This window comes from Dendrobates tinctorius, unplaced genomic scaffold (assembly GCF_039654945.1).
Source record: "Dendrobates tinctorius isolate UK_male_01 unplaced genomic scaffold, ASM3965494v1 ptg000029l, whole genome shotgun sequence".
Taxonomy (NCBI): Eukaryota; Metazoa; Chordata; class Amphibia; order Anura; family Dendrobatidae; genus Dendrobates; species Dendrobates tinctorius.
The window spans coordinates 611,170-632,961 of record NW_027361697.1 but is presented as its reverse complement, the minus strand read 5'-3'; the positions used below and the strand labels follow the sequence as shown (position 1 = coordinate 632,961).

The window sequence follows — 21,792 nt, the reverse complement described above, 5'->3', positions numbered from 1 at the left end:
CAAATACAATTCTATGGGGAAAATCGGCACATAAAATGCAGCATAACTGCAAGAGGAATTACCATGTTGCGGATTACTAACATGCACTTCAGATCAATTTATGCTGGGCAAAAAAAAAAATATACAGTGGACATGAGATTTCTATAAATCCCATCCACTTTGATGGAACTATAAGACCATGTTCACGCGTTCAGTATTTGGTCAGTATTATACCCCAATATTTGTAAGCCAAAACCAGGAGGGGGTAAATTATAGTGGTGGTGACGTGTTTCTATTCTACTTTTCCTCTGATTGTTCCACTCCTAGTTTTGGTTTCCAAATACTCACGTAAAATACTGAACAAATACTGAATGTGTGAACGTGATCTTAGACTTTTTTGCACAGCGAAAATACGCAGTCAATAACTCAACAAAAACTCATCGTGTGAACTTATCGTAGGAACGTAGCCACAGGTTGAGTTTTTGGTGAGTTTTCACCCTGCTTATTTTTTAAAAAAAGTAATGAATGTTACTTAATGGACCATCAAAAACTCACTAAAAGCTCATTGTGAGAACGTAGCCTAAATGTTCAATCTGGCCTACAACTCCATTAGTGTTCCTATGCCTAGTTAGTGATGATCCGGTCTATGCATTGAAACTGCGTAATTTGGTTTGGTCCGAAAAAAACTCAAAAACTTAAGATGATGTGAAAGTTAATATGAAGTGTAATTCTGTAATCATTTAGAATAATAGAGTGCGTTGGTATGTAGTCAATGGTTGTGCAATAACGGCGGTCTTACCTCACAGGATGGGATACAGTGCAAAGATGAAGGACCTGGGTACCACTGTAGAATTCCTATGCACATAATGTCCTGACAATGGAAATGGCAAATAGTCATACACTATGCATTAGTAAAGTTTACAACTTCTGTGAATAGATTTCCATCAATGGTCTGACTTCCAACATAGACAAACTTACTAGTTGGGGGAAGATTTACTCCAAAAGCGTCAGAATCATGACTCAATTTGCACTAAAAACTGGAGTACAGGTCTTGCTTTGGATTACGCAAGAGAGATTATGTATGTGTTCATTAATGCCACAACATATGAAACGTTTCAAGTCCAAACTGGTCTTTATCAAGCTTGACAAAAGACTCTTTTGGGGTTGAAACATTTAAGATGGAGTGGATTTTCATTATTAAGTGCTGTGGTCATCTCTCATGTAGGTGTCTGGAAGTCCCAGTAGGTCAGCCTGGGATCTTGATCTGCAGACACTCAGTTACCTGTTCTTCTAGTATGATCTTGTGCAGCTAAATCTCCTTGTATACAATTTTCTCTGGATTATGGTATTTAGGCACTTTTTGGGTCTCGCTAGAAATATCTAAATAAGGGGTTATGGCTTGAAATGTGGAAAATTTCAACAAAAATCTTGAAGTAAAACATTGACTAAAAGTAAGCCAAACAACAGGTGATATAAGGAAGAGAAAAGTGTCTAACATGACAAGCAAGATGCTCAAATCTATAAAACAGGTGTGCCAGATAGCTGACTTTTTAATTTAGGACATCCATTAGATTTCCTACTTAAAGGGGTGTCCGGCCTTAGAGTGACTACAGACTTGTGAATCCTCAAAGTGAATGCACTGTGCACTGTGAGGATTCTCTGGTGCCTGAGCCAGGAGCAGAAGTGGTGGTCATCTGACCATAAGTATGCAATTTGAATGCTATCGGCCACATTCCAACTAAACTTTCTTGGCCTCACTCAATACACTTGCACCGAGTGAGGCCGTGCCCATCTAGTCTGCATGTGACTGCATGTATGCAAAACTAATACTTGCAGGCACGTGCTCACTGCACTTGGTGTCGGCACCAAAGAATCCTCACAGTACCCAGTGCTGTATGTGACTGCAGACTTGCACCCTAAGGCCCGGTAACCCCATTAAATAGTACCTACAGTGTAGCTAAAGGGGTTGCAGAGGTATCAGTCAAAATCAGGTCTTGGTGCCTGAGGGCGTACAAAGGCTCTTCGTAGGAAGACACAAGTATTATAAATTGCATTAGGCAAGATGCGGGTTCTGCTTCATATTTTGCATTAGATTAAGTTAGGGAACGTCAAGTTATGATTCTATGGATGCTATTGCAACCACTTAAAAGAGCCCTTTTACTGGAATTTTTAATTTAAACTGAGTGCTTCCTCCGATTGGTGCTTCTCCATCGGTTCTTGGACCTTTATTTTACTCTTCTGTGCCTCTTCGCTCCAAAGTGACAGTATGAGCCCCAGTAATAATAGTGAAAATTTTCCCCTCAACCAACTGGGAGGATACCACCGAACTTCTCTGTGGGCGTTTGCTTTTTCTTTTCTGATATCGGCCAATTAAAACATGGCCACACCCACAGATAAGTTCTGTGGTATATGCCCAGTTGGCTGATGGGAAAGCTTACACCTTTATTACTAGGGTGCATAATTTTGGAGGGACATAACCTTGGAAGTACACAGAAGAAAAACGAAAACTTTTCCAGAATCAGTGGAGCAGCAGCAATTGGAGGAGGCACTCAGTTGAAATTAAAAAGGTGCAGTGTAGAGTCATTCAAGGAGGTATGATAAGGATATCCTTCTTAGTTGATTACCCCAAAAAGTTTCATGCTGTTAGATCTTTGACATTTATAAGTTTTTATGTTTATGGCTTAAGTAGATCATCCAATAGAAGCCCTGGTGTAAAGCACAATAATATAGATGAAAATGCTGACAGATTCTCTTTAAAACATTACCAAAAGAATAATAAGTGATGCTGAGAGTATCATATTTGTTAATTTATATGGAAAGATGACTTATCGAGGAGGTCGCATCGTACCTGCACCTTGGTAGGATTCATCCAGTGCTCTACAGCATCTGATGTCATGCTCTTGGGAAGGATTACTGGCTCATTTGGTGGGTAGTTGCAATAGGCTGTACAATTAGCCCCTGCGGGAAGACGATACCAACACATACTTGTTTTTTTTCCAAAAATTTGTTTGAAATCAAATGTAATAATAAAAAGAAATGGGAAAAAGCACGCAGTGATTCAGATCTGAGAAGGAGTGTTATTCTTTGATTTAAGCTTTGGCAACAGAAGTCATCTGACGCACAATTACCATGTTACAAGAATAATGTAAGAGCGTGATACTAAATATGAGTCAACTTTTCAGAAAATAATATTTTATTCAAAATATTGTTATGAAGAAGAGCTGTGAATGTCCCAACAGTGTTGTCTAGAGATCTCCTTACCGATGGCATGACCATGGTCACAAATATAGTGGATGCCGTTGACCTCTGGGGGTGGAGGACAAGTTCCTGTTAAATCCTTGCAGAGGCTGAATTTTTCTGTCCAAGTGCCATCTTTACTGCATACTGTAGACATCTAAAGAACATAAGAAACATTTGTGAAAGCCGCTACGAGAAAGCATTGTTTCCTCCAATAGTATTAAAGATGCCGACATTCACCAAAGAATTGGTTCAAGTTAAGCCAGGGTCACGCGACCTTAGTTTTTCTCATCTGAGAAAATTGATTCAGTTAGAGTTTGATCATAGTGTGATCCAATTTTCTCAGATTTGGAGAAGATGGAAAAAAAATTCTCCATCTTCTCTATTCTGCCAGTCCGTGAAAATTGGACTGCATAGAGATGTCATCCTAGTGCAGACTGATTTTTTTCCACGAACTTACTGACTTGCATGGCCAAGCGCGATTGGAATATCAGACGCAAATCATCAAGAATGCTGCAATTTTTTTCCTTGGGCAGACGCTGTTCGAAGAAAAAAATTGGACATGTGCATGAAGTCATGGAATAACATTGGCCCCATAGAAATGAATGGCCAAGTGTTTTCTCATCGGATGTAACTCATGCATGTTGCGACATTTTCCTTGGTCCGACTCATAGAATAAGGCTACAATCACACATTCAGTATTTGGTCAGTATTTCACATCACCATTTGTAAACCAAAACCAGGAGTGGAACAATCATAGGAAAAGTAGGATAGAAACACTGACCAATTACTGATAGTGTGAACGTGGCCTAACATTGATGAGTGCTGTCCAATGTTTTGTCGGATCACACTTGGACCGAAAATATGGTTGTATGCACAAGTCTTAAAGACCTAAAGACTTATCAATGAAAACAAAACATAGTGGTACATTTGGCACTAAATCTTTTAAAATCTGACACAAGAAAAGTTTGATAAATTAAGTTCATTTTAGAATATTTTAGGTCCAATTCATTATTGCAGTTGCTCATTTTTTTGTCTAGATTTTATTGTTTTTTGTGTCCTTATTCTTCTTTAAATTTGGGCTTTTTCTTTCTTTCTATTTTATGTGTTCCCCTGTATTTTTTTGTTTGTTTGTCATTAAGGGTCATGCTTGGGGTTTTCGGATGATTTCAGATGATTCAACAATTGTGACTTTTCAAAATGGAATTTGCACATTGTTTTGCCCAAATGTATTCCCAGTCCTTCATTGGAGTGATTCATTGCATAAACTTGCCCAAATTTTAACAGAACATGCAGCTTTTGCAAAACAACGGTTAAATGCAAAATTAAGGAGTATTTAGAATTTTTCATAAATTTCATGAACCTTGTGCGCTATTGTGAAGAAGTTGGCACAAAAAAAAAAACAAAAACCACAATGCCAAAAAAGAAAAGCGACTAAGATGAATTGGTTTCTTAATATGGAACGTTTCAGGGCCAAATGCAGGAGAATAACTACATTACGTGCTGAGGTTGCAATCACACCTGGGCTCTGGAGTCTACGAGGCCAAAAAAGTCCCTTAGCCTGTATGAAAAGGCCAATACTATTTAAGACTTGGAATAATTGGGGGCCCCGTTGGAGTTCTTGCATTGAGACCCTTGAGCTTCTAGTTACACCACTGGCCAAATCTATAGCCAGCAAAAAAATGAATGGACTTTAGTGCTGATCTGTAGACTAATTCCACCATGTCTATACCTAATGGTGTGTATAAACCCAACATTGGGCTATCGTCATACTATCTACAATGTGTAGATTCTGTGCAGATCTACAGACCTTGGAGGTCTTGGGTAAATTCATACACATGTTGGAATTGGCGTGGTGGTGATAAACTTAAAGAGCATACAAATAAGGCTGTGGCACTTTCAGCAGATATCTGGCAGACGACCATTCACTGGTTTACCAGCGTATTGCTGCCATGTTTACAAGACTCAATGATCGGGAAGAGCATTCTTGCCAATGCTTTATATCCCGCCTGTATAGAATGTCTTGTTCCCGCAAACATTGATCAGTTTTCACCTGAAGCCTTGCTGGGGGATGTATAATTCAGCTTCCATCAGTTCGGAAAAAGTTATAGAAAATTGTCAGCTGATGTCACATCAGAGCTTGCTGCCTTTTCATACCTGATAACAGAGTCAATGCCGGTCCTCTTTTTAAAATTATGAAACCATCCCTGACTGGCTCTGAATGACTATTCCGACGCCTTGTCTGTTGATTTTCCAGCTGTCTGCTGCACCAAATCCCCATAAATGTCTCGTGCCTTCTAACAGATTATGCTCTTGGTCACGGTATCTCCTGCGAGCTGCTTCTCCATCAACCACACCATACAACAATTTTTCCATCTCTTCATGGACAGAGGACCAGAGCTTTGAAACACTCTTGACTTCCTTGGCTGGGGTTATAACCTTTATCGACACCTTCTGCTTCAAAATCGTACATACTAGCTTGTCAAGTCGACAAAGCGCACACCTCGCCCATGTTTTTCCATAATTTCTTGCTTTACACCCAAGGACATCACCCTTTTCTTCTTCTCAGCTCTAACACTCACTTTTTTAGGTCTCATGGTTGAAGAACGAAGCAACAGGAACAACAGAGATGCTTGCACGGCAACATAACCATGTGGTGAGTGGTGTAAGCTTGCTCGCTCAAAACTCAGATCTCGGTTCGTATCATAAAACAAAAAAAATCGACTGAGCAACAGCTCGCATCATGGAAAATTCGTAAGTTGATGCACTCGTTAGTCAAGGTATTACTGTACGGTGCTAAGGAAATTATTATTTGGTCATAAACAAATTTATATCTATATTTATTTGACAATAAATTTGGCTAACATTTCTTAAAGTTACTCTCCACTACTTTTCCACACTGTCCTTTGGGCACTATACTAAATAATTATTTATTTCCCTGTTCTCACTGTCCAGGTAGTGTCACATGAACCCGCCAGTCAGGTTCTTTCTAAGGCTCCATCTGACTGTTTTCTTTCCTGCCTCCTTAACCTCCTTGAGATAACCTATTCAGTGGTGTCATTAGGTCATTTTGTCAAAGGCTGGAGACTGAAAGGAGCAGGGGTATGACTACAGTTGGTACAGAAATTGCAGTAGCACCCAGACTCTAGAGCTTAGAGGGGCCCCAAAGAGTCTTAAATAGCCAATTTGCGAAAACCCACACAATGATAGGGGTTGTCCAAGACCATTTTATGCTTTTTACTATGGGTCAAAAATCTAACAGGCAGGTAGTTGCTAAGAGAGGGAACTACCTGCCTGTTCAAATAGGTGCTGGCTCAGAGCAGTCACAGGCTGCTCCTGCCAGTGATTCAGCTGTTATATGTCATCAGAGCAGCTCTGCTTCTTCTGGGCTGCTCTGTCGAAGGGGCATGACTGCCAGATATGCTGATTGACAGCAGTGTTCCAGTAGTTAGGCAGTGGGTAGTCAGCTGTCAATACAGTCATGGCCAAAAGTTTTGAGAATGACACAAATATTATATTTTCACATGATCTGCTGGCCTCTGGTTTTTATATGTGTTTGTCAGATGTTTTTATCACATACAGAAATATAATTGCAATCATATTATGAGTAGCAAAAGGTTATATTGACAGTTAGAATGATTTAATACAGCAAGTCAATATTTGCAGTGTTGACCCTTCTTGTTCAGGACCTCAGCAATTCTCCCTGGCATGCTCTCATTCAACTTCTGGATCAAATCCTGACTGATAGCAGTCCATTCTTGCAAAATCAATGCTTTTATTTTGTCTGAATTTGAAGGTTTTTGTTTGTCCACCCGTCTCTTGATGATTGACCACAAGTTCTCAATGGGATTAAGATCTGGGGAGTTTCCAGGCCATGGTCCCAAAATCTCTATGTTTTGTTCCCTGAGCCATTTAGTTATCACCTTTGCTTTATGGCAAGGTGCTCCATCATGTTGAAAAAGGCATTGTTGATCGCCAAACTGCTCTTGGACGGTTGGGAGAAGTTGCTCTTGGAGGACATTCTGGTACCATTCTTTATTCATGGCTGTGTTTTTAGGCAAGACTGAGAGAGAGCCCATTCCCTTGGCTGAGAAGCAACCCCACGCATGAATGGTTTCAGGATGCTTGACAGTTGGCATGAGACAAGACTGGTGGTAGCGCTCACCTGGTCTTCTCCGAATAAGCCGTTTTCCAGATGTCCCAAACAATCGAAAAGGGGATTCACCAGAGAAAATGACTTTACCCCAGTCCTCAGCAGTCCACTCCCTGTACCTCTTGCAGAATATCAGTCTGTCCATGATGTTTTTCCTGGAGAGAAGTGGCTTCTTTGCTGCCCTCCTTGAGACCAGGCCTTGCTCCAAGAGTCTCCGCCTCACAGTGCGTGCAGATGCACTCACACCTGCCTGCTGCCATTCCTGAGCAAGCTCTGCACTGCTGGTAGCCCGATCCCAGAGCTGAAACACTTTTAAGAGACAGTCCTGGCGCTTGCTGGTCTTTCTTGGGCGCCCTGGAGCCTTTTTGGCAACAAGGGAACCTCTCTCCTTGAAGTTCTTGATGATGCGATAGATTGTTGACTGAGGTGCAATCTTTCTAGCTGCGATACTCTTCCCTGTTAGGCCATTTTTGTGCAGTGCAATGATGACTGCACGTGTTTCTTTAGAGATAACCATGGTTAACAGAAGAGAAACAATGATGCCAAGCACCAGCCTCCTTTTAAAGTGTCCAGTGGTGTCATTCTTACTTAATCATGACAGATTGATCTCCAGCCCTGTCCTCATCAACACCCACACCTGTGTTAATGGAGCAATCACTGAAATGATGTTAGCTGGTCCTTTTAAGGCAGGGCTGCAATGATGTTGAAATGTGTTTTGGGGGATAAAGTTCATTTTCTAGGCAAATATTGACTTTGCAAGTAATTGCTGTTAAGCTGATCACTCTTTATAACATTCTGGAGTATATGCAAATTGCCATTAGAAAAAATGAAGCAGTAGACTTTGTAAAAATCAATATTTGTGTTATTCTCAAAACTTTTGGCCATGACTGTATGATATCAACGGTCACACCCCATCAACCGAGCAGAAGAAAAGCTGCTGCTCTGCAATGTCACATCAATGAAGCCACTGAATTGCAAGCAAGAGCAGTCTGTGACTGCTCCATGCCGGCAGAGATCAGCGCCGAACACAACAGGTAGTAGTGAAGGTCCACAGTGAAAAAATGTTATAGTCCTTGATAACAGGCTCGGACTGGCCCATAGGGTAACAGGGCAATCTACCGGTGGGCTCCTGTGCAGATCTGTGCCACCAAACTACCTATATGGACAGTGCTTGGCATAATTTATTTGATTCACTCTGTACAGAAAAATAGCAGGATCTCATCATTAATTAACCAAACTACCCAGCTTATTATTATATAGATATATAGGTAAATTTGTGAATGGGGGAGTGTAATATTTGTATTTAGATGGAAAAGTGTTCCCCCAAGTCAATGTTACTGATGGGCCCTTGACACCACAGTCCGACACTGCTTGATAATATCTTTAAATACCCATGGCAATTGAGGGCTCTGTTGGAGATTTTGCATTGGAGCCCGTGAGCTTCAAATTACGTTACTGATAGAAAGCTGACCGGCGGGATCACAGGACGACTGCTATTATCAAAGTGGGAATGGGGAAATGTCAGTAAATACATTTTTTTGATAAGTAATATTTTTGTGTTCGTTAAGAGGAAAATTGTGGCAGAAAAGTAGACAACCGCTGAAAAAAAAATTACAATAGTAGTATACCACTTTGCCGTCAAGTTGTCTATTCAGCAATAACAGTTATGAAGCAGAAAGCTAGACTCTGAACCGTATATATGTATATATCAATATCGTCTCATATAACTCTCAACTTCCTTTAGTTGACAGGATGATAAAACAGCACTAAATTACCCCACGGTTCAGATATGTCAAGCAGTGGTGACACTTGAGTGCTAAAACTGTTATATTAAAATCATATCCTTTTGAACACCTCCCTCCTGCTGTTATTAAGTGGTCCATGTCAGAGACGCGCCATCTCTAGATGTGACACTCAGACAGCGGAGAGAGATGCAGACCTCCATGCCTTCTGCGCGTGCCGGTCTACTGCTGACCTTCAGTGCTAGACCCATATGTCTATATCTATTTCCATTAGACGCATTTTATATCAATAATGTTTATTTATAATTTACATCATGAGATTAAAGCTGTCACATTGCACGTTTTTTGCTTTTTTTTAATGACTCGTTGAATAAAGTGTGATCTGAAGCTATTACACTTGCCGAAACCACCTACTGCTTTCCTGTCATGAGAAGATCAAACACAATCTTCAGAAAAATTAGCTTCCAATTAGCAGGTCGTCCTCATTTAGGAAGTGTATCAATGTTCTTCCATAAGTAATATAGCCAAATTGGATTTTTTTCTGGGGGGGGGGAGGGGAGGTTCCGCATGAAAAGCTTCATTTTATTACCGCACATGTGTACAAATATATTAATTGGAAAGGTTTACAGATGCATAAGGCTATGTGCACATGTTAAGTATTTGCGGTGGATTTTTCTGCACCAAAAACCAGAGTGTTCACATGCAAGGTGTGAACAAGGCCTAACCCTGACTAATGCCACTGTATAGGAATGCAATGAAATCCGTCTCCGTCACCCATATATTGCCAATGTAAACAAAATGTATGATCCACAGTAGAGATTGTTCCTGAAGAGAATGTGCTGCACTAATCTATACTGCAAAATAACAGTATATTCTAAGTATGCCAGCCCATTGAAGGGCCAAAACAAACAAAAAAACAATTATTTGTTGAGGGTTTGGTGAATTATGACTTACGGGGACATTTGGAATATGCACCAGATTTCCCATCACATACGGCAACTGAGCACTGCTAAACATGGCTGAATCTATATTAACGATTCTTTTGTCAAGGGTCCCAGAACCAGGGGCTCTTTCTCTGTCCCTAACACTATGGGCACCCTAGCTCACCTTGTTCTCCAGATTACTTCTGATGGTGAAGATGCCTGGGCCACGTACCTTACCTTAGTTTCTGAATCCACCCTCAATCTGTACCCTTCCGCCATCCAGGGAAGAGGGAAGTAGTAGTGTACCGTAATACACCAACCAGACTAAAAAGGTAATACGAACAGGGATACAGGAAAATATCAATCATACAAATATACTCACACATACAACAGAGGTAAACATCGGGGAAGAAGGATGGGGTTAAACCAAAGTAGGCGAAGAGAGGGAATTATCACACATTCAAAACCTAGCAACAGTCACAGATAAATCCAGCAAACACCTTCTTCAATAATAACCACCAACTAAGTTACCTCCAGCCATGCAGCGTAAGCTATCTCTGACAATGAGTGACAGCCAGGACCCAGTTTATATAGGAAATGAGAGTGTCTAACAGTGCACAGCAGAACCTTAATGCAGGAAAGCCTCAAGGAGCACTCAACTGATAATATTAACCCCTGCACTGCTAAAACAAATTTACACCATTTAATATGAGGTGAATCGCTTCTAATCAGGGCAGGAGTAGGAGAAATCGGAAGCTCCTGTCTCTTGCAGTAAAATCGTTACACATAGCTTTACAATTGTATCTAGATTTCTGTTGTTCTCATACAGAAATTGTAAAGCGTTGTCAGATGAGAAATGCAGCTCTCCATGAAAAGCTAGCAGACGTTGTTATGACTCCTACAGGGTCTTTGGACCTAAGTACCATTTTGTTGTCATATCTACCAATGATGAAAAAATGTAACACATTTCAGATTGATGTTCTATTTCAGATTCTCATACATGGTAAATACTTTCTATGTACATATTAATCATACAGAAGCCCTCCTCCTCCCAAAGTTTTTATCCTCTTAATATATTGCAGTCATCATATTATACAGCACTGTGTACTTACCATTGCTCATTTTGCCTTTCTACCAAGAAAATTGTTCTCGTTTTCTCTGCTTGCTGTTGAAACAGAAAGTCTCTTTTCGCTGCACGAGTCATCTCCCTCTTCAACACATGACCCAGTTCCTCCCTTTTCCCCCTGGACTTTTGCAGTGACCTATGACTCATACAGAAATAAAAGAGACTTCCTGTTTCTACATAGAGCTTAGAAGGATTCAGCTAGTCCGTTTTTAATCATAGACCTAATGGAAAATAGAATAATTAACTGGGTAGAAAGGCAAAATGAGCAATTGTAAGTACACAATGCCATATAATATAATGATTGCAATATATTAAAAGGATAATAAGATTGTTGGGACTGCTTCCTTAAAGGGGTTGCTCGGTCCAAACCGATAAGTCTGTGTGACTGCAGACTTATGAATCCCCCATCGCACGCACTGTACACTGCGGGGATTCACCGGTTTCAGACCTGGGACCGGAGGGTATGTATGAGTTTTACATACTCCCGGGCAGTGGGATTTGTTGGGAGAGTGAAAATGAGCTTAGAGATAATAATTACTGCTTCGGTCTCTTCAGCTGACCACACATTGTAATATTTCAGAGTCTTTTTCATGGTGAAATATTCCCTTTAAGCACGCGCATTGAGCGGGTTAATTTCCTATCTGTCTTACAAGAACGGACAGCAGAGCATTTAGCGAGATGATTGAACCAAGCAGCAGCGTTCAGTACAATCCGCAGTGTAGCTGCCAAATATCAATATCGCATGATAAGCCTTACCGGGGTAACACACTTTCTGGCAGCTTGAAAGTTTTATTAAAAACACTTTCACAACAGGAAGCAATTTCTCTTCCTGCATATAGAGATGTGTAAAGTCCACACGACTCCTGCACGATCTGTCACTCATCAATATTCTATGGATTTTACTTGCATAGCTGGGATGATCTAATGACTTGCCCAGCGCAGTGTTATTTTCTTCTACCTCACAATGGAGATGTAAATACATAAAATAGAGCATTGTTTAAATGCATCCCCATCGGATTCCAAACACGTAGTCAGAAATCAATACTCTGCCAGAGGGATACACAAACCGAGAGATGAAATCAGTCCAGTTGTGTCCTGTGTTTAATTGGTCCCATTATAATTTCTTGTATTAGCGCCGTCTACTTTGTTTGCTAACATTCTAGCGATACATACAACGTCTTTACATTGTGGAGTATTGCAGCAGATGTCTAGTTATTTTCTTTAAGCTTTATTTTTAGTATTGTGGTTCAGAATTACAAAATTATGTAGATGTGATCGCTTGGCTCAGCGTATCCCAGATGAGTGGAGCAAGAAAAACAACACATGATTTTGTGATACTTTGTCGGGAGATGTTTATGCTGCATGTGGCCATACACAGCATGCCAGCCCGGAGGTTATGTGATTTGAAGCCTGTTGGGGGTTTTGCAAGAATGCAATCCTAACGTACTGAATGTGAATTGTGAACAATCAGAATTGTTAACAAAAAAGAGAATGGTGGACACATCTGTACTACTCTGCTGCCTATTCATATGCCTTGTAATATCATATTTTTCCATCAGAAGTCACTTTTGGGGGACAAAAAATGAACGGTTGCATGCAGCTTACCCCTGGAAACAACAGCTGCACCCACGAAAATCACTGGATCACAAAACTAATTAATTTTAACAGTATGTTGACCATATGGGACAATCCTACAAGGTAACTCTAAAGGCCCCGTCACACACAGCGATCTCGCTAGCGAGATCGCTGATTTTGTGACGCCACAGTGATCTCGCCAGCGAGATCGCTGTGTGTGACGAGGATCAGCGACCGGCCCCCTGCCGTGTATCGGCCTGGGCTATTTTTTCATCGCTGGTCTCCCGCTGGCCAGCATGCATCGCTGCGTGTGGCAGCGAGAGACCAGCGATCAGCGACTCTGGACGCTGGTATCTAATGTAAACATCGGGTATCCAGGAGCCGCGGCTCTTAGATACCCACTGTTTACATTGGAAACCAGCTTGCTCGCTGGTCCTGATCGCTGGAGCGGCTGTCTATGTGACAGCTCACCAGCGATCAGCCTAACGATGTCCCAGCGATCCCATCCATGTCGGATCATTGGTGGGATCGCTGGGACATCGTTATGTGTAATGGGGCCTTAAGATCACAGCACCACCACCCCTACTGGTCTCAATAAGTCTTTGCTGACAAGTCAGCAGCAGTGATGTCCCATGCATAACATGTGACCACTGCAACCAATCACTAGGGTCAGCTGTTAAGCTTAGGTACAGGGAATGAGAATGCTAGACCTAGTGATCAGCTGAAAATGGTACATCACAGCTGCAACCTTATCCAAAAAGAGTGACGGGGAGCAGAGATGAGTGAATTTGTTCAGATTTTGTCCCCGAATCTAATTTTGACATATTTGAAAAATATTCATGCCAAATGTATATCTTATGATCGGTTCTGAACATATTCGGTAATTTCTACTCCCATTGACTCTAATAATGTTCGGCTGTGTTCGAGGAATATTGCAAAAACAATATTCGATCCCGATCACATTCGGAACTGAATCAGAACAAATTCGCTCATCTCTAGTGGGGAGTGAGAGAATGCCGATTTTGTTTTTCAACACTTCCCAACATAGGAAGTACTGATACATCCTACGTCAGGTGTGGGTGTAAGGACCGGGCTCAGGAGCTGTGCCTGCTCCATAATCGGTAGCAGGTGCCTATGTTTTAAAACCAGTAACTGCCAAGACCAGAGCAAGCTCTGATCGCTGCTGTTTAACCATTTCATTGCTACAGTAAATTTCTGACAGCAGCATTCTATGGTCCAATTACATGGCGCAATCGTTCCGATTCCCTCTATCTGCGACAAAAACATAATAATAGCAGATAAGTAATATTACTTTATATGGGAATAATGTACTTAGTGGCATACCGCCAATTGCGGCAGACCACACGACTGCAATGAGGCCCAAAGGGTGAAGGGGCCCGGCTCTGTCCCACAGCTGCCCGGTGTGTGTGTCTTTGATTAAATATCAGATCTGTCTACCTCTGTAAGGGTGGTAAATAAGGATTGTCGTGTTCCTGCTCCTGAAGACAACAATCGTGTCATGTGAAGTCATTCATTTTTAAATATAGATGTGTAAGGTAGTCATTATAGAAACCCTGATAGAAGTAGGGCCAGGAATTCTCGGCATCGAAAGCACATGCGCCATGCTAGTGTAAGACTTGGCCCCAGCCTCCACAATGTTCACCCAGTGTGGCGTCATGGAAATGAAGCGTCCCTGGCCACAAGCGCTTGTCCACATGTAGGTCATTAAGTGGACAATGCCATTAATGGCACAGGTGATGTTTCTGAACATCTGTTGGTACAAGGTGGGAGCGCCACACTGGGAGAAAAAGTGTCAGCCAGGGACCAAGTACCGGGGAATGGCTGCCGCCATGAGTTGAAGGAAATCCTCCATGTCTACCAGCCTAAATGGCAACAGTTCCACGCCAAGCATCCTGGAAATTTGCCAGTTTAGCATTTGGGCCTGTGGATGGGTGGCTGGGAACTTTCTATTTCGTTCTAAGGCCTGGGGTAGGAACAGCTGAACGCAAGGCTAGGATAAGGATTTGGAAGTCCCTGATGATGGTAAATCAGAATGTGCAAGGGTAGATACAGGGCAGGAGGCATCTGCGCCAGTGTTTTGGACAGGGGATTGGGAAGCACCTAGCACAGAAGAAGAGGCAGTAGTGTAACCCGATGGCAACAATCGTGGACCCATCCGTTGAGCCCACTGAGTCGGGTGCTTAGATGACATGTGCCTGATCTTGCTTGTGGTTGTTTTGGTTCTTAGTGATCAGGCCTCGATGATCTTTATATACCGTATACATAGCCAAAATTGTGGATTGGAAAAAGGACCATTGTCCTTAGTAAGGGATACTCCCAATACAATACAGCTAATGAATAGAGAACATAGGGAATTTAACCCCCCCATAGAGTATATGGATAAGCACTCTGAAAAATTACATCTTGTTTATCATAAAATACTAAATTTTATTAAAGTCACAAACAAAACAGTTTACAGTAGAAATATACCCACATAGAAATATCAACCATAAAAACAGGTGGGCAACAATACAACTATGGGGTGACAGTACCGTCAAAAATGTGATATCCAAGGGGGAGATGCTGATAAATAAATGAAGCAAAATATAAATTAGAATCATAATGGTTCAAAGTCCCTATGGAGAGAAAAGGGGAGAGTAGAGTAAGTGTGCCACCAATACAAATACCATGGAGTGTATATGTGGCGCCCCTGAGGGTTCAGTCGCCACAGAGGTACTGCACCTCCTCCTGAGGTGTGGTACCCCACCATTCAGGTAGGGTGAAGACCCCTGACCACACTCCAGCACCTGCATTCCACACAACACAGTAGTGTAGCAAAGCACCCTTTGGTGGCTCCCTGCTTGGAACACGAAGCATGCTGGGAGGTGGGTGGAGTGTAGTTTGCACTAAAGAGCGGGAAGAGGATAGGATATAGGGAGTTAGTCACAGGAGTCTGACGAGGTCGGACCTGTGTAAGGAGATCCCCTGAGAGGGATGAAGGAGGGAAAGTGCTGCAGCCGACCTCAGTGATCTAGGTCCGCTGGCACAGGAAATGAACACTGAAAGAAAGCCTGACTCTCCATAAGAAGGAAAGGATTAGTACGGAACGTGAGGAGAGGAAGAGAACAGAGGAGTGAGGGTTAGAGGAGAACCCCTCTCAAGTTCTAGGCGCAAGGCCGGGGTCCGGTCCCCGAGGTTGTTTGGATACTTATGGTCCCGAAACAGACACCAGAGGAATAGAAGTTTGTCATTACTTTATTCCCACACAAGACTTGGAGGCACAACAGCAACGAGATAGAGAGCCAGGACTTAGAAGCAGAGAGTCCCTGAAGCAGGCTACAGCAGTCTGCCGTACAAGTAGAGTTCATAGGAACATCGGACAGGAGGAACTCCAGTGTAACTCAGTACTAGGAGTACTTCACTTAAAGGCGCTAAGAGGGAGACGTTCAGAAAAGGCACATAAGTTGGAGGAGTATTGGAAAGGTGTGCTTCATCTTGCCTGGAGGTTGGCTGGGCTCCTGACCCGGAGGACACGGCACCGATGCGGGCTCTTGAGCCACCACAGACTGTGAGTAAAGCTTTGGAACTACATGCCCTGGTGTCCTCCACTTATTCCTGCGTCAACCTGCCCAGCACTGCTACATCCCTTGCGCCCGACACTACACCATCTAAGTGTCGCTACGTCCACTCTGCCCTGGGACTACAGCCCTGCCTGTGGAGGGCTATACCATCACTGCTGCACCACACCATCTGTCCCAGAGGATCTGTCTGCAGCGTCGGCTTAACATCTACATTGCCGAACACCACAGGTGGCGTCACGACTTACACATTCACACTGAACATTTACAATGGGCGCCCAGGGCCACGGACTGGGTCACCGCTACTGTGACACTTCCCTGCGAGATACCGGCCCGGTACCGAGTGCCCCACAGCCCTGGGTGTGAGGGCGACCCATATGTGCATTCAAAACTGTAGAAATAGAGGGTGTTGTAGATGAAATGTGTCTATGATTGTAAGTTACACACCCTCTACAATTCATATAAACGTGACCCCAGACATCCCCAGTAATCTCTGTCACTACATAATGGTGTGACCGTGGGTGGCAGGGGTGACAGATACAAACATAAGTAACAACAAGACCAGTATGGATGGTAGCAAGTCAAAAAGACAGTTAAAAAAAATCCTCTTACCCATGTTTAATAGAGTGTTTGTATGTCATGCCAAGGCCTCAACACGGGTTTCTCTTTGGCTTCCTCGGGGGACAGTGTGCTATATGCATGATGTGAAGTTTATATATCTTCTGGGTCCTCTCATATCCAATGAGAGGAACGGAATACGCTCAATCACATCAATCAAGCGTATGGAGGCAGAATTTTACTGCACACTATGGAATAATGTGTGGCTGAAAAATGTAGCCCAGGAAAATGTTTCAACGATTTTTGGATGTGTTATGTAACATAAAAAAGTACCTCAAAGCACGTAATACTTGATGGATCAAAATGTATTAAATTTTTTGAGCCCCAACAAAAAATATGCAGCTACAGTATGTGTTTTCCAATGGACTGTACATGCATAATCCCTGTCTACAGACTGGATTCTGTCACTCGTCCTGCTCTTGCAATTCTCTCTCCCTCCCTGAGCAAACAATTAGTCTTTAGAAGGGCTGTTAGTATGATGGCTCAGCTTCAGCCCAAGTATCAACATTACAGGCCTCTGATTCATTATATTGTGCACAGACTAGCACTCTCCAATATGAAGAGTCACAGAGCTGTGCAATGGCATCAGTGCGCCAAGCCAGGCAGCGCCTGTCCTTTTATAAGTTCTGATGATGTCACACAACCAGCCAATCACAGTAATGCCACAACCAAGATGGCTACAGCATTACATTGACTCACAGGCAATCCCTGCATGTTTATTGGCTGCATAATAGGCACCAGAGTTGCGGGACGTAGATTCGAGTTTTCACTTGAGCATCGCTCATAGCTCGATGAGTAACGAGCACATCTGAGCACTGTGATACTCGTGTCCTCATCTACAGTTTTGGGTCTTACCTGATCATTTTTGTTCTTTGTTTTAGCTTCTTTCATGGCATTGATTATTTATATCTAACGAACAATACATCCTGAAGTGAAGAATTGGTAATGCTATTGGTAACGCTATGTGCGCATGTTGAGTATTTGCCTGCAGAAGTTCTATAAGGTTTCTGCATCTCTTGGCAGCAAAAACATTGCAGAAAATCTGCAGAGTTTTTGGTGCGTTTTTGCATGCGTGTTGTTCCCTGTGCATTCAATGGGTCAAAAACGCACAAAGAATTGACATGCTGAGGATTTAAATCACTGCAAATCCTGACTGGAAAAATACTGATCACGTGTTCTTGTCTACAGCTCATGTTTTGGGTCTTAACTGATCATTTTTGTTCTTTGTTTTAGCTTCTTTCATGATAGTGATTATTTATATCTACCAGACCATAGATCCTGAAGTGAAGGTTTGTAAGGGAAACACCTGGTAGCAGAGACGACTCCGGGGCCTTGGATTATTCTCCTGCCTCACCCTGACCATCTCTGCCCTATCCCTGGTTAGTAAAAAATAAAAACAGTAAAAAAAAAAAAAAAAAGTATACTCATCCCACCGCTCACTTCTCCAGCCGCCAGCTGCTGCTCTTCTTACGGCCATCAGGGACTGAAATTTACGGCCTGCTTCACACTAGACTAGGACCTTCCAGCCATAACCAGGGCTTGGACATCTCTGAGCCCGCGCATCATGAAGTTATGACGTACATCGTTGGTGTCACAACCGTATTAGGAGGCATTCATTTCAAATTTCCTAGCAAAACATACTCGATTTGGCGAATTTGAATCTCGCCAGATCTGCTCACCTCTAATAATAATAATGTGTTGTCATGGTGACCAATTAGATTACAGCATTCCAGAGACATTTAAAACCTGACTGGTTGCCATGATAGCTATAGGGGTGACTGGTTGCCATGGTTGCTATAGAGGTGACTTGTTGCCATGGTAGTTATAGGGGTGCAGAGTTTTAACCTCTTCCCGAAGTGAGATATACACACACATACGTGTGTAACAGCTGAATCAATGTATAGCAGAGCTGAGTGAGTGTATAGAAGTGCTGTGTGTCAGAGTATATAGCAGAGCTAAGTGTATAGCATAGGTGACTGCGTATGTAGTTGAGTTGTATATTGATGTAGCAGATCTGTGTTTGTGTGTGTGTAAGGGCCGGCCAGGGTAATAGTTGTGGCCAGGGACACTAAAGCATCAGTGTCCAGGCCTTCCCTCACAGAAAAGTACCTGTGTCTCCAGGTTCGGGTCCCCCTGGGCACTTCCCAAGCGGTGATGGCCCCTTTCCAAGGCGACTCCCAGTAACCGAGACACAGTCCATAGTAACTTGAACAGTTTCTTTACTGACAACTTCACACAATATATCCACAGTTGGCGCATCATTGATAATACATCAGTCTTTACTTGCTTCCTCAGCTTTCCCTACTTTGCTGATACTTCTAAACGGCACGTACCCGGACCAGACCGTCTTAGACTGCTTCCTAGCTTCTTCCTTGCCATGATAACAATTCCTTCTGCCTATTTCACCCCAGACTCTAAATCATCTGCCACCTGGTTTAGTTGCCTCTGGAAAAGGATCCGACCCATTCGTAGTGCTCCCTGTGAAGCTACAGCATCCTTCTGTTCCTCACTCTGTCCGACTCCAGCCCTAAGAGAGTCCGCCCAGACTACGAGTTGCCACATCTTCTCTACTGTTCTGGCTCACTGTACTGATGTCCAATAACCATGGATAACTTGGACTTTTGCTACTTAACGTTGCGTGGCTGCCGAACCGTCCTGGGCCTATAGCCCATGTGGATACTTTGGGCACCCTGGCTCCGTCTGAACCAACTTCCATCTAACCTAGCCTTAACTCCCGGCAGCCCCTCCTACACTTACTACATCTTTTTGTAGAGGGAGTGCTGTGCAGACCATGAAAATGGCAGTGTCCTGTGTTGGAACACAAATAGGCCTCACTAAGAGTAATATTTCTGAATGGGTACATATAAATGGACTGAACAAGTTAGGATATTGGCTTAGTGTAAAATAACTAAAACCTTTGTTTTAAAAATTGGTAGATATGGTTCAACCCTGTAAATGCTGCTACAATTGTGAGGTGCTGATGAGTCGCCCTGGTAGTCACAGATTGGTGCCATCTTGGTTCTCCTGTGAAGCCCTCAGGCGCATGTGTGATTTTACTTTAATCTAATATACTGTATGTGTTTGTTTTGCAGAAAATATTGTGTAACCTCCAAACCAAAAAAAGAAATATGTACATAGTTTGGCTTAACCACCCCCTTTTTAATCCTCATCTTATCCAACCCCACTCCTCACCTTATGGACCCCCTTTTCAGCCTACACTTTATCTATCCCACGCCCACCTATTCACCCCGTTTCCACCCTTAAAAAATAACAAATAACCCTAAAACAAAACTTTGCCTCTCCCACCTATATGTTTTTTTTATTGTTGTCTCGCAAAAAAACTTAAACATTTAAAAATAGTTCATATAAATATCATAGATATATAGATAAATAAGTTATAAAAAAAAGTGTATAATAATACCCCCAGTTGTTTTGGGGACCCACCACACCCTATTGAGTTAACTACATGTGATTAAGGGTTATATTGCTCTCCCTTACGTCAGCTTTAACATTTGGACATAAGCTCTTGGAATTTTTTGGCAGAGTTACATTCATAGCACTGGGGATATTATTATACACCTTGGATATCTTCTTTAATTGTGGCCTTAATTTAACCTCTTTCCGACATCAGGCGTAATAAGACTGTTTTGAACAGCTGACATGTACCCGGAACAGCCGCAGGTGGAATCGCGATCCACCTGCGGCTAATAACCCGTTAATTGCTGCTATCAAACTCTGACAGCGGCATTTCACATGCGCTTCCGGCAAACGTGCCGGAAATCCGCCCACCGGTGACCCTCACCATGTAATCGCGGGTCACCGATGGGTTGGCATGACAACCAGAGGTTTCCTGCAGACCTCTATGGTTGTCAATGCCAGATTTCTATGAGCGCCACCTGGTGGTTGGCGCTCATAGCAAGTCAGTAATTCTGCTACATACAGGTGATCTGATCATCGCCTGTATGTAGCAGAGCCAATCGAATTATGGCAGCTTCTAGTATCCCATGGAGACCATTGAAGCATGCAAAAAGTAAAAAAAAAGTTTTTAAAAATATAAAAAAATAAAAGTTCAAATCACCCCATTCAAAATAAAGCAATAAAAAAAATCAAACATACACATATTTGGTATCGTCACATTTTGAATTGCCCAGTGTATCAAGAAAAAAAAAGATTAACCTGATCACTAAAAGTCGTAGCGAGAAAAAAGTAAAAACACCAGAATTGTGTTTTTTTGGTCGCTGTGACATTGCATTGAAATGCAATAACATGCTATCAAAAGAACGTATCTGCACCAAAATCGTATCATTAAAAACGTCAGCTCGATGTGCAAAAAATAAACCCTGACCCAACCTGAAAAATAGAGACGCTACAGGTATCGGAAAATGGTGCAATTTTTTTTTAACAAAGTTTTTAATTTTTTTTCATCACGTTGATAAAAAAGAACCTAGACATGTTTGGTGTCTATGAACTCGTAATGACCTGGAAAATCATAATGGCAGGTCAGTTTTAGCATTTAGTGAACCTAGTAAAAAAAGCCAATCAAAAAACAACTGTGGGGGTTGCACTTTTTTTTGCAATTTCACCACACTTGGATTTTTTTTCCTATTTTCCAGTTCACAAAATGTTTAAAAGTAAAACTCGTCCCGCAAAAAACAAACCCCCACATGGCCATATTGATGCAAAAAATACAAAAGTTATGGCTATGGGAAGAAGGGGAGCAAAAAACGAAAACGCAAAACCGAAAATACCTTTGGTCATAAAGGGGCTAAACAGCATGAACTTCATTTTGAATTTACAAGCCCTCAAAGAATTTAGCAAATATGGGAGACAAACCTAACAACACACATCTCTTTTTATAGGG

General features: G+C 42.2%; 1 protein-coding gene across 3 annotated transcripts in view; it reads right to left on the bottom strand.

Moving 5' to 3' along the window:
• The window catches only part of PAPPA2 (pappalysin 2), a 246,940-nt gene that overhangs the window by 32,440 nt on the left and 192,708 nt on the right, over positions 1-21,792 (bottom strand). For all 3 annotated transcript variants that reach the window (XM_073571285.1, XM_073571284.1, XM_073571286.1), the window contains exons 19-21: positions 3,241-3,373; positions 2,828-2,937; positions 779-850 (exon numbers count right to left, since the gene is read on the bottom strand). In XM_073571285.1, coding sequence (XP_073427386.1) covers positions 779-850; positions 2,828-2,937; positions 3,241-3,373 — 315 coding nt within the window. The remainder of the gene's footprint in view (positions 1-778; positions 851-2,827; positions 2,938-3,240; positions 3,374-21,792) is intronic.